Source organism: Colletotrichum costaricense, assembly GCF_030867565.1.
Source record: "Colletotrichum costaricense strain IMI 309622 chromosome Unknown Scaffold_6.1, whole genome shotgun sequence".
NCBI classification, from domain to species: domain Eukaryota; kingdom Fungi; phylum Ascomycota; class Sordariomycetes; order Glomerellales; family Glomerellaceae; genus Colletotrichum; species Colletotrichum costaricense.
This window is the reverse complement of record NW_026848235.1, coordinates 1,114,271-1,129,428: the sequence shown is the minus strand read 5'-3', so window position 1 is coordinate 1,129,428 and position 15,158 is coordinate 1,114,271. Positions and strand designations below refer to the sequence as shown.

The following is a 15,158-nucleotide window of genomic DNA, read 5'->3' as shown; positions in this document are numbered from 1 at the left end:
CATCTGCACCTGACAGCCCGGCGACTGGTGAGTATCATCTCAACGCTCCACTGCAGAGTACCTACAGACTTGTAGACAGCTTGGTCCTTAGGTAGGTAAGGTACTGTGGTAAGGTACCTTATTAGTCGGGCGCTAGGACACTCTCAACCACGTACGCAGTACCTTGCCTTACGCAGTCCGCAATAGAGTACGGAAGTACCAGACAGTGAATGGGCATCAGTGATCACCCACACATACACACCACCCAACAGCACCGACACGCCCCCCCGAGACCCCCAAGAACGGTTGACCCCAAGGCAGTCACATTATTCCAGGCCCCGATTTACCATCAACTCCCATCCCGCTGCTTCCCACCTTACATTCCACCACCACCGACCTTTACGCAGTACTCGCACTCTCGCCCCTCCCGCCGCGCAACCACGAATCTTTTGATCCACGACGGCTGCTGTCGCGACCCTCGATCCCTATCTCGATCAACGTCACATCGCCCTCATTTCCTCCATTACGACTTGCACCATCCTTTCCGAACGCCAGCGAACGAGTCCGTCCGGCGACATTCGATACAACCGTCATTCTAGAACAGCCTCTCGCTCCGTGTGTTAGGCTCATCAAACGCCGACTTTCCTGCCATCGCCCGCTTCTTCCCAAAAACCTCTTCTTCACATTACGCAAAAATGGCTGCCCGAGGCCCCGGTGCTCCTGGTGCGCGCGGAATGAACACGCGCTTTGCGCAGTTCAAGCTCGTCTTGCTAGGTAGGTGTTCTTCCTTGCCGCCCGAGTAGTCTATCATAACAATAGCTAACGGTTTCGATGATACACAGGCGAATCCGCTGTTGGAAAGGTATCTCATTGTCCGGATCGTCGTGGAAATTCCATCCGTTGGTGCTAACCCGTTGTCCAGAGCTCCATCGTGTTGCGTTTCGTCAAGGTAAGTCCCCGATGCACAACTTGTCCGGCTTCATCATCACACCAGGTCATTAACCTTGTGCCACTACAGGACCAGTTCGACTCCTACCGCGAATCGACCATCGGCGCCGCCTTCCTGACCCAGACCATTTCCCTCGACGAAAACACCACAGTCAAGTTTGAGATTTGGGATACGGCCGGACAGGAGCGGTACAAGTCCCTTGCACCCATGTACTACCGCAACGCAAACTGCGCTGTGGTAGTTTACGACATTACCCAATCTGTAGGTTGAATGATAACCTATGGCATCCTTCACAAGAATGCTAACAGCAGCAAGGCATCCCTGGATAAGGCAAAGGCGTGGGTCAAGGAATTGCAGAGACAAGCCAACGAAAACATCATCATCGCCCTCGCCGGCAACAAGCTGGATTTGGTCACCGAGCAGCCCGATAAGAGAGCGGTGTCCACGGCCGACGCCGAGGCGTATGCGCGCGAGGCCGGACTCCTCTTCTTCGAGACATCGGCCAAGACGGCCGAGAACGTCAAGGACCTCTTCACTGCTATCGCCAAGAAGCTGCCGCTTGACCAGGCCGGCCCTAGGCACGCTCGGCCAGGCCAGCGACAGGGCGTTAGCCTTCAACCCGAGACTCCTGGCAGCAATGTCAGCGGGCCTTGCAGCTGCTAAGTGAGAAGAGACTCACATTCCAACATCATCAATCATCACATATCGAAAGAGCCCAAGGAATACGGCGAAAGATTGGCATCACGTCCGAGGCGAGACAGGCTCCCCTTGGCAGACTGCGCGAGGGCACCCATCAGTTCAGGCACCGCACCAATACAAGCACGTACACGACGGCGTTTGGGCTGAATGGGTTTGGGCTGAAGAAGAGCGTTGTCGCAAACCCCTACACCAAAGAATGGGTATGCTAGACCCAGCTTTTTAATATCAACAGTACGTTTTTTTTGAGAGAAGGAGAGAAGAGGGAGAGTCAAGGAGAGAAGGGGAGAGAGTTGCGCGTGTGTGTGATTTTACATTTCGAGTCTTCATTGAGCTGGTCATTCGGTTGCGGCAACTCGGGTGTAGGGACAGTCCTGGGATAAGACGGTGTACGGGAACGGATTCACTTTACTGGGGGAAGCATCCTGCAGCATTTTTCTGATGTACAGTATGCGATAGAGGCAACTGTTTCTCAAGGATGGGGCCGTATACAATTTCTTATCGTTTCATTCCTGGGCTTGGTGATGCACTGGATATGGTCCCATTGACGTATATACACACAGCTCGTGGATGCCGATGAAGATTTCCACATGCTGCCATCAAGGAAGGGAAGCTTGGTGACGTAGTTTCGCTTAGGCATTATGTTTTTTCTTCCCCCAATAATTCGCCAGGTTATCGAGACTTTTGAGAGAAAATTCACGCAGAGCAGAAAGCTGTATCATTCCCGTTAAAACATGATGTATATCAATTTATCAATTTGATGAAGACGGGAGAGGGTGAAAGCCGCGTGTCAATAATTGACAGGTGACGTGAGCTCTTTCTGAGGTACTCTACGTAGTAAGGTACAAGTAAGGTATAGGCAGGCAGGTGGTCCTGGCTGAGATCCCGGTTCCTGCCGCTCGGCGCTCGCAGCGGACCAGCACGGCGCGGCTGGAAGCTCACCCAGTTTTAGCCGAACTTTTCCCTGAGCTTTTTTGTGCCTGGATTCCCGTCACCAAAAGGTACGGAACACCTCCCACTGCAACTCCCCCTCGACATCATTCACCCCCAATTACGCCCTGTCGGCCCATTGCATCCCCTCATGTTGCGAACGTCGATTCGATCCGTGAGGGTGCTCGGCCACAGGCCTGCGGTGGCCGTCGTTGGCCGCCAATGGCAGGCCGCTGCCGCCCGCCAGAGGAGGCATTTCGCAGACGACAAGAAGCCCGCTGTCGACCCTTCCAAACCCGCCGTCCTGCCGGCATCAGAGACCATCACCTCAGAGAAGAGCGCCGTCCCCGAGATTTCCGCCGTCGAGCCGACCATCCCCAAGCAAGAGGTTCCTCTTACGCCCCCGACTCCCGATCCCGCGGTCGTCGTTCCCAACCTCGAGGCTGCCGCTGCCGCTGCCGCTGCTCCTCCTCCGCCCGAGTCGCCCGCCGCTGCCGCGCCCAAGAAGAAGGGTTTCTTCCGCCGATTGAGAAACCTCGTCTTGACCCTCGCCATCCTCGGCGCCGTCGGCTTCGGAGGCGGTGTCTGGTACTCGCGCGTCAACGATAACTTCCACGACTTCTTCACCGAATATATTCCCTTTGGCGAGCAGGCCGTTCTCTACTTTGAGGAAGCAGACTTCCGCAAGCGATTCCCCAACCTCTCAAACAAGATCAAGGGAAGAGATACCGGAAGCCAGGTCAAGATTCCCGCCCAGAGCGGCGCGTCATGGAGAGTAGCCGATAACGGCGAGCCCGCTGGTCGTCAGTCGAGCGCTGTTGACAAGGCTGCTGCCAAGGTCGTCGCTGTCAAGGAGGAGGTGAGCAAGCCGGCCGAGAAGCCCAAGCCTGCGCCGGAGGCTCCCAAGGCCGCGCCTGAGCCCGCCAAGGAGACCAAGCCTGCTGCTACTCCTGCGCCCAAGGAGGACTCGAACGGATTCAAGGCCCCCGAGGTCAACGAGCCTTCGCGATTCCCTCCCATTGCCCCGATCGACGCGCTGAAGATTGAGGATGCCACCGAGCCCGTCGTCCAGGACCTCGTTCGCATGCTCAACGACATCATCACCGTTATCAACGCTGACAAGGCCCACGGCCGCTACTCTCCGACCATTGCCAAGGCCAAGAGCGAGTTGAGCAAGGTCGGAGGCAAGATCAAGGCCATCAAGTCTTCGGTCGAGGAGAAGGCTGCTTCCGAGGTTGAGGCAAAGGTCGCCGACTTTGACAAGGCCGCCAACGACCTGATTGCCCGCGTCGAGTCCGCCATGGTCGCCCAGGAGACCCAGTGGAGAAAGGATTTCGAGGACGAGATGAAGAAGGTCAAGGATGCCTACAACGAGCGCGTCAAGCTTCTACTGGAGCGCGAGAAGCAGCTTAACGAGGAGCGTCTTAACAACCAGCTTCTGGAGCAGGCGCTCGCCCTGAAGAAGGAGTTCGTCGCCGAGGTACAGGGCCACGTCGAGGCCGAGCGCGAGGGCCGCCTCGGCAAGCTCAACAACCTGTCGGCGGCTGTCCAGGACCTCGAGAAGCTGACGACGGGCTGGAACGAGGTTGTCGACACCAACCTGCGCACTCAGCAGCTCCACGTCGCTGTGGACGCCGTCCGCGCCAGCCTGGAGAACGCGACGACGCCCAAGCCGTTTACGCGCGAACTCGTTGCGCTCAAGGAGATTGCGGCCGAAGACCCTGTCGTCAACGCGGCCATTGCCTCGATCAACCCGTCGGCCTACCAGCGCGGACTCTCCAACGCGGCACAGCTTATCGACCGCTTCAGGATAGTCGCCAACGAGGTGCGCAAGGCGTCCCTCCTGCCCGAGGAGGCCGGCGTCGCCAGCCACGCGTCGAGCTACCTCCTCAGCAAGGTCATGTTCAAGAAGCAGGGCCTGGTCGGCGGCGATGACGTTGAGAGCATCCTCACCCGCACGCAGACGCTGTTGGAGGAGGGTAACCTGGATGCTGCGGCCCGTGAGATGAACGGTCTGCAGGGCTGGGCGAAGACGCTGAGCAGAGACTGGCTCGGTGAGGTGAGGAAGGTTCTTGAGGTCCAGCAGGCTCTTGATGTGAGTATACCCTCGTGAAATGCATGTGGGGAATGTTCGATAACTAATGTGTTTAATTCTAGGTCATTGCGACAGAAGCGCGCCTGCAGAGTCTCAAGGTAGAATAATGGACGGGAAATATTCTTTTTCTTTTGTTCTAGTATGACGGCGGGCTCCCACGGGGAGACTATTTAGAAGAGTGAGAGTGAGCAAGATAGCCTAGACCTCTGGTCTGTGTAAGACATAGCCCATAGACTTGAATGAAGGCGGTGTATTTTATCAAGTCTTTCTCCTTGTGATGTCCGTCCTACCTCTGTATGCTACAGCACGAGAGCCGTCCGGACCACCTTGTTAGGCGCAGACTTTTCAGGAAACGGGACGAGCGCCGAGCGCAGGGCCCCGGACCACGCTCTCCCGGCTCGAGTCCCGAAGCGCCCACCCCTAGTGGAAGCCGCATATAATCAGAATGAACCCCCCACCGAAACCCGGTAGCAGACGCAGCAGCTTACCGCACCCCGAAATTCTACCTTTCCAAAGTACCTTAACCAGAGTTCAAGGGAGAGCTCTGGTAACCCCTCCATCTCAAGCCCCGCTGTAAAGGACCTCCCCCCAAAAAAGAGAGGGAGCATTCCCAACGTCCTTGATGCATCATGCATCCCGCCACGTAATACGCCTCACGCGCAGCGCCAGCAGCAGAAGTTTCCTACTTTCCACATTCTTGGGACGACGAACGATGGCTACCGCCGGGAGGACGTACAATGTAAGTCTTCCCCCAAGATATCCTCATCCCGCTGCGAAGCTTCAGAGTGTTGTCTCCGAGGTCGGAGATCGCGACATCTTTGCCGCTTCAAGCTTGACTTCACAGAGCCACGCAATGGAGGACCGCAAGACGAGGAGAGGAGAGGACAAAAGCACACTGCAGAACCAAGCTTTACTAACTCAGTCTAACCCCAGGACGCCGTCGACGCGCTCAACACCCTCCAAACCCCCTTCGCGGTAATCGAAGCCCGCCGCAAGGCGGGCATCCGCCCCGACGAAGCCTCCGTCGCCGAAATGCGAGCGTACCTCGCGCGCGTGGGCTACTCCGTCTCCGACCTCGACAGCCTCAACGTGATCCACGTCGCGGGGACAAAGGGGAAAGGAAGCACCTGCGCCTTCACCGACTCCATCCTCGCGCGGCACCGCGCCGCTTCGCCGAGGTCGATACCGCGCAAGGTCGGGTTGTTGATCTCGCCGCATTTGATTGCGGTTAGGGAGCGGATACGGATCAACGGCGTGCCGATATCTGAGGCGCTGTTTGCGCGGTATTTCTTCGAGGTGTGGGATCGGTTGGGGGAGGAGAATGAGGTGCTAGAAGAGGTTGTTGCGGTGGGGACGAGGCCGATATATTCGCGGTATCTGACGCTGGTTAGTTTCCATGCTTTCCTGAGCGAGGGGTGCGATGTTGCTATTTTGGAGACGGGGATCGGAGGGGAGTATGATGCTACGAATCTTGTGGGACGGCCTGTCGCGACGGGGATTACGACGTTGGGGATCGATCACGTTTTTGCGCTGGGGGATACGGTGGAGAAGATTGCGTGGCATAAGGGCGGGATTATGAAGGCTGGGAGTAAGGGGTTTACTGTTGAGCAGGTTGCTGGGGCGGCGGGGGTGTTGGAGGAGCGGGCGAGGGAGAAGGGGGTCGAGATGGAGGTTGTTGGTGTTGATCCGCGGCTTGAGGGCGTCAAGATCCGTCCTGATGCGGTTTTCCAGAAGAGGAATGCGAGTTTGGCGGTGCGGCTTGCGGAGACTGCGCTGGAGAGGGTCGATCCAGAGTTCAGGAGGGACCCGGAGATGTTGTCGGCGCCGTTTGTGGAGGGATTGGAGGGGGTTGTTTGGAGGGGGCGGTGTGAGGTGAAGGAGGAGGGCGCTGTTGCGTGGTACGTTGACGGGGCGCATACGACGGATAGTCTGAGGATGGCGGCGCGGTGGTATGTGGACGAGAGTGCGAGCAGGGGGAAGAAGGGGCCGAGGGCGTTGGTGTTTAATCAGCAGGGCCGGACGGAGGCGATTGACTTTTTGGATGGCATGTACGAGGCTATCAAGAGGGTGGATGGGAGGGCGTTTGAGAGCGTGGTGTTTTGTACGAACGTTACGTATGCCCAGACTGGGTATAAGCGAGGTGAGCCCCCTTTTTCTTCTCAAATGTCTTTGGGATGGTCGGGATGTTTGGATGAGAGAAGAAGATGCTGACTTGACGATGATCAGACTTCGTCAACCACCAGTACGACGCCAAAGCCATCGAGGCCATGACGGTGCAGAGGCAGTTCGCGGAGCGCTGGTCCAAGCTGGATCCCCACGCCGACGTGCGCGTGATACCGACTATCGAAGAGGCCTTGAACCACGTCCGGAGCGTCGGCGAGGGCCTGCCGGAGGGCGAGAGTGTACAGGCTCTTGTCACGGGCAGTCTGCATCTTGTTGGTGGCGCGCTGGGGATACTGGAGGGCGCGGATGCTTTGTAGATGTTTCCAGGGTGTGGAGTATTCATATTGCTCTTGCGTTTGACTCCAAGAGGTTGGGGTCTCATGGGATACAATGGGGTTTAACAACGGCTTTACATAGGGGCACGAACAGACATGTCCTCACGGATTCAACTCTAGATTTATATGTTCTATATTCTTTAGTCTTCTATTCTGGGCGGATTACAATAGATTTTCCGGCTCCAAGAAGCCGATGACGTTTCCAACGAGATACATGCTCCCCGTAACCAGCACGTTTGTCCCCGACGATGGCTCCGCGACGCCATCGACGGCGCTCTTCATCTCCGTCAGGTCCCTGCACACCACGACCTTTGTAGCAGGATACAGTTCCCTAAACGCCGCAGCACACGCCTGCTGAACACTGAGATCCACCTCCCCGCCCTCGCCGGCGACGTTAGCCTTGTCGTTCCTCGTGAAGACGGCCGCGGCCAGCCGCGTCTCGAGGTCGACACCCAGGGTCTTCATCTGGCGGAGGAACTCTGTCAGGAGGGCGGAGGCGTCGCGCTCTTGCTGGTTGAAGACGAGGACGAAACTTTCTCCGTCGTCGTGAGTGGTGTCTGAGGAGGTTGTGGCGGTGACGATGGGTGATATCCAGCGCGCTACTTCGGCCAGACTATCCGCGTTGTGCGCGCCGTCGAGGTACCACGACACACTACCCTGTCTGAGAACTTCGTGCCGGCCGCGGAGCGTCGCCTCGCGGAGACCGGCGATGATGACTTCAGGGACATCCGCCAGCGAAAGATTTGCCTTTCCTACCGTGCTTGACCCCGCTTCTCGGGCTTGAAGGACCTGGATATGCCGCCTCGCAGCCAGCGCAGCGAGAGCCTGGTTCCTCTTTTGAAAGTCCCCGCCTGGTAACTTTGCATCCTTGACACCGCGCCACGCAATGACATCCTCGTCGTCGACCTCGATTAGCTCCGCGCCTACTTCGCGCGCGCGGGAGCGGAGGGTGGTCATCACGCCCGGGTGTGCCTCATCGGATAACCTGCGCGTGAAGGTCGCGACGCCGGGTTTCATCACACCCGCTTTATGCCACGCGATCTGCGAGGCAGTCGACCCTAACATCGCAACATGATCGATGCCCAGCTGCGTGATGACCGAAGTCGTCACCGCCTCGGCGGGTATGGCGTTCGTGGCGTCGTACTCGCCGCCGATGCCGCATTCCAACACCACGGTGCGGACGCGGAGTTTGAGGAAGACGTGCAGGGCGAGGAGGGTGAGGAAGCGGAAGTAGAAGGGTTTGGAGCCCGGTTCGATGCCGAGGTCGGGCCCGGTGCTGCTGGCGCTGCCGCCGGGTGCGGAGGGGGAGGTGCAGGAGGAGAGGGTGTCCCAGAGTTCGAAGAAGGATGTTGCGAAGAGGGTTTGGGAGATGGGGGTGTTTGAGATTGCGATGCGTTCGCGGGGGGTGAGGAGGTGGGGGGAGGTGTAGGTTCCTATGGGGCCTGTGTGTGACGTGGAAGGGGGCGAGGAGGATGAGGATGAGTGGTTGAGGAGGGCCGAGGTCGTGAGGGCTGTCACGGAGCCTTTTCCTTTTGTGCCTGCTATGTGGATGAAGGAGAGGGAGGCGAGGCGTTCGGGTGTGAGGTTTGCGCGGAGGAGCCAGGCGCGCATTTCGGGGATGGCGAGGAGGTTTGGGTCTGTTGTTGGTGTTGCTGGTGCTGCGGTGGTGGGAGCGGCATCTTTTGGTTTGTTGAAGAGGGCGTGGACTTTGAGGTTTGGGATGAGGGTGTTTAGGAGGTTGATTGCGTCGGTGTAAGTCCGTGATGATTGTGCTTGGGAGGAGGACATTGTGGTGATGAGTCTAAATGAGGAGAGATTATTGAAGGGGTGTTTTGTTAGGCTCAATGAGGCTGAGATTTGGGTTGGGCGGAAGAAGAGCCTCATGAGTGTGAGATGCTGGAGAGGGAGGTGGATGGTAGGGGTATGTGATCACGACGTTGAAAGAAGCATTGTTTGTGAGTTTGGTGGTTGGTGGTTGAGGCTGAAATTAGGTTGGTGGTTTGTGAGTGGTGAAGCTTTTTTGAGTGAGTTCCCACTTGAGATGAGAGTGAGCTATTCAAGGGAGGCTTGGAACTCCACTCCGAGGTCTGTCAGTCACTCATGTTTCTATCACCCTTACTGGTTGAAGTAGTACTTTGTATAACATCTATCGGTGATGCATTCGAAAATGTATTCTGCTTTAGTAGCTTGAGTATACCAAGCATCGGTGGCTGGGATTGATGCTCTATCTAATTGCTCCGAGAAGACGGGCTGTGCCGCAGCAGAAACTTGGTAACTGTTTCGTAGCTTGGCGGGTAGATATTCTAGTATGATTCTTTTACAATATACATAGTCAACCTTACAAACATACCACTATATTGCCATGAGAGAAATGTGTTACAGTCTAACTTGGTATCAATTAGAGAAGCAGCCAATAGACAAGACCACTACACACAAATGTGAACCCCCGATCGCAGACACCCAGTGATGATGACAAGCATTCCGACAACCAAGGATAAGCCTTCCATCGCGGGGGGAACAGCCGAGGTGGGGGCAAGGGAGGACCCTGGCACCTGTTCAAATTTCTGGCTCAGTCCCTCATTCCCGTTGCAAAGGTGTTACTGTCTGCGATCTCGGCGTCCAAGTCGCAGGGTCGCAGGATCGTAATTGTCGCTGTTGCAGATGTATCAAGGATGGCAACTGTAATACGGTAACATATGAGTTAATGTTGAAGTTGAAGGCTGATTACCAAGCCATCATCTAGCAGTCTCACGGATGACGGCACGGTCCAGGTGGGATAAGTCAATAATGTAGATGGATTCAATGAGCAGCTTAGCAGTCTTTAGCTTCCTAGTCAGGTAGTTCGGCTTCAGCTTTGGGTGGTGGATAATAAGAACACCAACTCGTTTGGGGACTCAACATTAACATAAACCAATCGGCAGGACGAAGTGCTCCGAGAAGACCTTATGAGTCTATACGGATAGAGACTTCGGATAAAAAGTACTAGACATGAAGTGTGAACTAAACACTCTCACCGGCTCTCGCGCCGAGCTTGTGCTGGTTAAATCCGATGTCGCATTAGCCCCAGCAAGAGTTCTCTACCCATCCGTATCCATGCTTAAGTGCACCTAGTCATTGAGTCAATCAACTTTTTGCCGATTCGGCAACGCGGCAACAGTCGACATTTCTGTCTCTCGGCTCTCGTCGCTCTCGCGTCTTTCCACCCCCATACTACCTTAGTAGGTAGGGTACACTATTACACACGATTTTCACTTACCCCAGTCTTGGATGCTTTAGATCTCACGCCCCCTGCTCTTAGCTGCTTCGACACCAGTCCCTTTACGTCCACTTTTCCCTCGCCATGGGACCAGGGGATGGTACAGGTTGGAGCGCATGTGGAGGTGCTTGTCATCGACTTTGGATTCGTAATGGAAATTTGTTGCGCCTTTGGCTCGTCACTTTTCTTTCGTTTCGTTTCGGTGACTTTTGACTCTTCCTCTTGACAACCATGACGGAGTGACTGCTGCTACGGGTTTCTTCTCACTAGTTGAAGCTGAAGATTGTCACTCACTGAGCAATACCCAGTCTCAGCACGTTGTATCTCTCATCGCCTCACCGTGTCTCTCTCTCTTTGCGCGAAGCTGGTGATCTCATTTCAATTCTCACGTTGAAAGGTCCAACTCAGCTAGCTACCTTTAAACTCACCACTTCCTCCTATGAATCATCAGTCTCTCGCTCAGCATCCCGAAAACAGACTGAGCTCTTGAGACAAGCACACAATCTTCACACGACATTACTATACCGCCAAGGCCATCGTCCAGCACAGCAAAGCACAGATGACAGCAAAAGACTTCCACGAAGTCCACGACGACGAAAAGGTCGGCGACATTGAGCGCGCCGCCGGCTCCCAAACCGAAGATGGATCGCCCACGACCACCAGCAGCGACTCGGTAACCATCCGCAGCAACGCCGACGCGACGAACATCAAGGCGGAAGAACAAGAACTCTCCCACGACGCCACTGCCGCAACAGCGACAACAGGCCATGTGACGGGCCCCAGCGACACCAAAGAGGCCGCGCCCGAAACACAAGCCACGGCAGCGGCGGCCGGCGCCGAAGACACGCCCGAGGCCGGCCGCACGAAGCTCGAGACAACGCTCATCGTGCTCTCGCTCTGCGCGGCGCTGTTCCTGGCGGCGCTGGACGTTACGATTATCACGACCGCCGTGCCGACCATTGCGGAGGAGTTTAATAGCAATATCGGATACATCTGGATCGGCTCGGCGTACCTTCTCAGCAATGCGGCTTTCGTGCCGACGTGGGGCAAGATTTCTGATATCTGGGGCCGGAAGCCCATTCTGCTGTGCGCCGTTGGTGTGTTTTGGGTTGGGTCGTTGATTTGTGGGTTGTCCACGAGCATGGGGTAAGTCTCTGAGAGCTTCAGACTGGAAGATGGCGTATAGATGTTGCTAACATGACACAGCATGCTCATCGGCGCCCGCGCGATCCAGGGCATAGGCGGCGGCGGCATCATCGTCCTCGTCAACATCTGCGTAAGCGACCTCTTTTCGATGCGCCAGCGCGGCGTCTATTTCGGCGTCATGGGCATGGTCTGGGCCGTCTCGAGCGCCATCGGCCCCGTCCTCGGCGGCGTCTTCACGAGCAAGGCCACCTGGCGGTGGTGCTTCTACGTCAACCTGCCCATCTCGGGCATCGGCTTCATCGTGCTCTTCTTCGTCCTCAAGCTGCACAACCCGCGGACGCCCGTCGCGCAGGGCCTGAAGGCGATCGACTGGGTCGGCACGCTGACCATCATCGGCGGCACGCTCATGTTCCTGTTCGGACTCGAGTTCGGCGGCGTTCAGTACCCGTGGAGCTCGCCTACTGTAATCTGTCTGATCGTGTTTGGCATCGTCACGATTGGCATCTTCGCGGTCAACGAGTGGAAGTACGCGCGGTACCCCGTCATCCCGATGCACCTCTTCCGCAGCTGGTCCAACATGGCCGCCTTCGCCACGGCCTTCTGCCACGCCTTCGCCTTCATCTCGGGCAGCTACTGGCTGCCGCTCTACTTCCAGGGCGTGCAGGGCGTCTCCTCCCTCCTCTCGGGCGTCTACCTGCTCCCCTACGTCCTCTCGCTGTCCCTCATGTCCGCCGTCGCGGGCGTGCTGATCCGCAAGACGGGCAACTACGTCTACCTCATCGTCGGCGGCATGCTTGTCACGACCGTCGGGTTCGGGCTGTTCCACGACCTCCCGCTCGACCGGAACTTTACAAAGATCATCCTGTACCAGATCGTCGCGGGGCTCGGTATTGGGCCCAACTTCCAGAGCCCGCTGATCGCGGTGCAGACGTCGGTGGAGCCGCGCGATATCGCGGCCGCGACGTCGGCGTTTGGGTTCATCAGGCAGATGGGCACGTCGATTTCTGTGGTTATTGGCGGTGTGGTGTTTAATAATGAGATGCAGAGGCAGTATCCGCGGCTGAGGGAGGAGCTCGGCCCTGAGCTGGCGAATATGCTCTCTGGTTCGAGCGCCGCGTCGAGTGTGGGCGTGGTGGCGGATTTGCAGGGGGAGCAGGGGCAGATTGCGCGCGGGGCGTACCTGAGTTCTCTGAGGACGATGTATATCGTCTATGTTGCGTTTGCTGGGCTCGGGCTTGTTCTGAGTTTGTTTGTGAGACAGGTGCAGTTGAGTAAGAAGCATACGGAGCATAAGACGGGGTTGAAGACGCTTCGGAGCCGGACTGGGAAGTGAGGCTCTACCTCTCTCATGGAGGCACGCCTCGAGGGGGAAGAAAGGGGGTAGGGGGCAGGGAATAGGGGAAGATGATCGCGGAGATGCGAGGGTTTGCTAGACTTCAACAGCATGGCGTTTTGGATAGGAGCATCTTGTTTGGTTGGCAGCGAGCATCAACTGGATACCAAAAAATAGGATGCATTCTTTCTCTCTCTGATATTCACGGACCCCAGGGGTTCACTCACGACTTAACCCATCTTTTGTGCTCATGTGAAATCGATGACTTATGGTCCATCGTATCATACATTGCTGCGATTTGGTGTTTCGCACGAGACATACCTGGATACCCCGATGTGCTGACAGCTTCGCATGGCATGATCGAGTTGGTAGGACCCTAATTATGAACAAATCTTGTTGTCTATCAACATCTAGTCTATCACTGCGCCGAGAAGCTACCTCATCTATTCTATACACGTCTTATCATGAGTTTACCGTTTGCGCCTCGGCAGCTTTCTCCTCGTTCCCTGAGCCGCCCTTCCGATGCCGCCACTCCCTCGCCAAAAACGTTAACGCAACACACAATCCAAGCCCAGCGAGCCCGACACCCATGTATAACGCGCCCCGGAACCCCCTGAATTGCTCCTCCTTGGTCCCCGCGCCCTTGCTGACGTGCACCTCCACCGTGCCCGCGAACCCGACGCCGAGCGCGATGCCGTAGTTGACCACCGTGTTGACCAGACTCGCCCCGATGCCCTGGTGCTCCTTCTTGACGGCATTCGACAGGATCAGCGTCGCGGCGGGGAAGCTCATGTCCATGCCAAAGGGCATGATGATCATGGAGACGAAGATCTGCGCCCAGTAGATCTGGTTCTCGGGCGCCGTGGCCGTGAGGATGACGCCGACGGTGAAGGCGATGAGCGCCATCGTCATGACGACGGGCGGGCGCACCTTGAGCGGGCCGAGGAGCTTGCCCGTGATGACGGCCGCGAGACCGCCCGTGACCACGACGGGCGAGAACCACGCGCAAGTGAGCAGCGGCGAGAGCGTGCGGATCTCCTGGAGGATCTGGACGAGGTAGAGCGTCCAGATGCCGAAGGTCGCCCAGCCGCAGACGACGGCCGCGAGGACGAAAGCCACGTCGGCGTTGACGGCGTCAAAGGGCAGAAGAGGCTTCTCAGCGTACTTGAACTCGATGGCGGTGAAGACGCCGAAAAGGACGAGGCCGAGGATGAGCGGGACGAGGACCGTGGGCGTCTTCCAGCCGTCGATGGGCGCCTGGTTCCAAGCAAAGTTGAAGAGAATGAGCGCCACGATGCCCGTGACCGCGCCGGGGATGTCGAGCTCGACAAACATGTCGCTGAGGGTCCTCGGAGGGCGGTCGACCTTTGCGTGCGGCTCAGGAATGATGAAGTAGCCCGCGACGGCCAGGATCGCGAGCCAGATGGAGAGGGCCCAGAGTGCCCAAGGCCACCACTCGAGCTCGAGCGTGCAGGCGATGGCGGCTCCGACGACGCCGCCCATGGGCGCGACGGCGCCGAAGAAAGAGAAAACCATGGCCTTGCGGTGGCCCGGCGGGTAGGCGGCGCCGAATAAGGCCAGGGCATTGGGGAGGCAGATGGCCGGGCCGATGCCCTGGAGGACGCGTGAGAAGACGGCGAGGGTGAAGTTTGAGTAGACGCTGAGGCCGGCGATGAGGGACCAGAGGGAAAACCAGGCGAAGCCGATGATGAGCATGCGCTTGTAGCCAAAGGCGTCGCCGAGACGGCCCGAGAAGAGGATGAAGGTGCCGACGGTGAGGGAGTAGCCGGCAACGAGCCAGGCCAGGCGGGCTGGGTTGTCTACGTGAAAGGAGCCGCCGATGACGTGGAGGAGGACGAGGGTTTCCATGTAGGCGGCCTCTGTTCAAGTGGTTAGTCTATAATTTTCATGTTTTCTCATGCTTAGGGATAATGCGATGCTGTGAGATGGAGTTTGGGGATAGAGGGCAGCAACTTACGAGTGCAGAATTGTGCCATGCAGCAAATAATTACGAACATGGCTTCACGGGGGAACGACATGCCGTCGACAGCCCATACTGAAGAAGCATTGGATTGTTGCGGCGCGAGGTTGTCGCCATTGTCGTCGCTTGAGTCGTCTCTACTCGATCGGCCTAAGCTTGAGTCGTCGGGGATGTGCTTGTCGTCCCGGAGCATGTTGACGTCCGGTGTCGCAGCGGCGGTCCTGTCGCCTGATGTTGAGTCGAGGCTCTTGCGAACATACTGCTGCTGCTTCTCAGATGCCGACGGAGAAGCCAT

At 57.2% G+C, this 15,158-nt stretch overlaps 6 protein-coding genes across 6 annotated transcripts; 4 read left to right on the top strand and 2 right to left on the bottom strand.

Annotated features, from left to right (window-relative positions):
* Window positions 1-674: 674 nt before the first annotated feature.
* CCOS01_06598 (Ras family protein) lies at window positions 675-1,591 on the top strand (the record flags this gene model as incomplete). Its single annotated transcript, XM_060454766.1, has 5 exons — window positions 675-753; window positions 822-841; window positions 902-928; window positions 998-1,189; window positions 1,244-1,591. 5 exons carry the CDS (start codon window positions 675-677, stop codon window positions 1,589-1,591), a joined length of 666 nt encoding a protein of 221 aa, XP_060314466.1.
* Window positions 1,592-2,705: 1,114 nt separating this feature from the next.
* CCOS01_06597 (mitofilin) lies at window positions 2,706-4,756 on the top strand (the record flags this gene model as incomplete). The annotated part of the gene is made up of 2 exons (XM_060454765.1): window positions 2,706-4,649; window positions 4,712-4,756. The coding sequence occupies 2 exons, from the start codon at window positions 2,706-2,708 to the stop codon at window positions 4,754-4,756; spliced, it is 1,989 nt and encodes a 662-aa protein (XP_060314465.1).
* A 605-nt stretch (window positions 4,757-5,361) lies between these two features.
* Window positions 5,362-7,129, top strand: CCOS01_06596 (folylpolyglutamate synthase; the record flags this gene model as incomplete). Its single annotated transcript, XM_060454764.1, has 3 exons — window positions 5,362-5,388; window positions 5,583-6,789; window positions 6,876-7,129. The coding sequence occupies 3 exons, from the start codon at window positions 5,362-5,364 to the stop codon at window positions 7,127-7,129; spliced, it is 1,488 nt and encodes a 495-aa protein (XP_060314464.1).
* Window positions 7,130-7,309: 180 nt separating this feature from the next.
* Window positions 7,310-8,935, bottom strand: CCOS01_06595 (uncharacterized protein; the record flags this gene model as incomplete). The annotated part of the gene is made up of 1 exon (XM_060454763.1): window positions 7,310-8,935. The coding sequence occupies one exon, from the start codon at window positions 8,933-8,935 to the stop codon at window positions 7,310-7,312; it is 1,626 nt and encodes a 541-aa protein (XP_060314463.1).
* A 2,027-nt stretch (window positions 8,936-10,962) lies between these two features.
* CCOS01_06594 (multidrug resistance protein fnx1) lies at window positions 10,963-12,882 on the top strand (the record flags this gene model as incomplete). Its single annotated transcript, XM_060454762.1, has 2 exons — window positions 10,963-11,549; window positions 11,610-12,882. The coding sequence occupies 2 exons, from the start codon at window positions 10,963-10,965 to the stop codon at window positions 12,880-12,882; spliced, it is 1,860 nt and encodes a 619-aa protein (XP_060314462.1).
* Window positions 12,883-13,344: 462 nt separating this feature from the next.
* Window positions 13,345-15,158, bottom strand: CCOS01_06593 (major facilitator superfamily transporter; the record flags this gene model as incomplete). The annotated part of the gene is made up of 2 exons (XM_060454761.1): window positions 13,345-14,762; window positions 14,861-15,158. The coding sequence occupies 2 exons, from the start codon at window positions 15,156-15,158 to the stop codon at window positions 13,345-13,347; spliced, it is 1,716 nt and encodes a 571-aa protein (XP_060314461.1).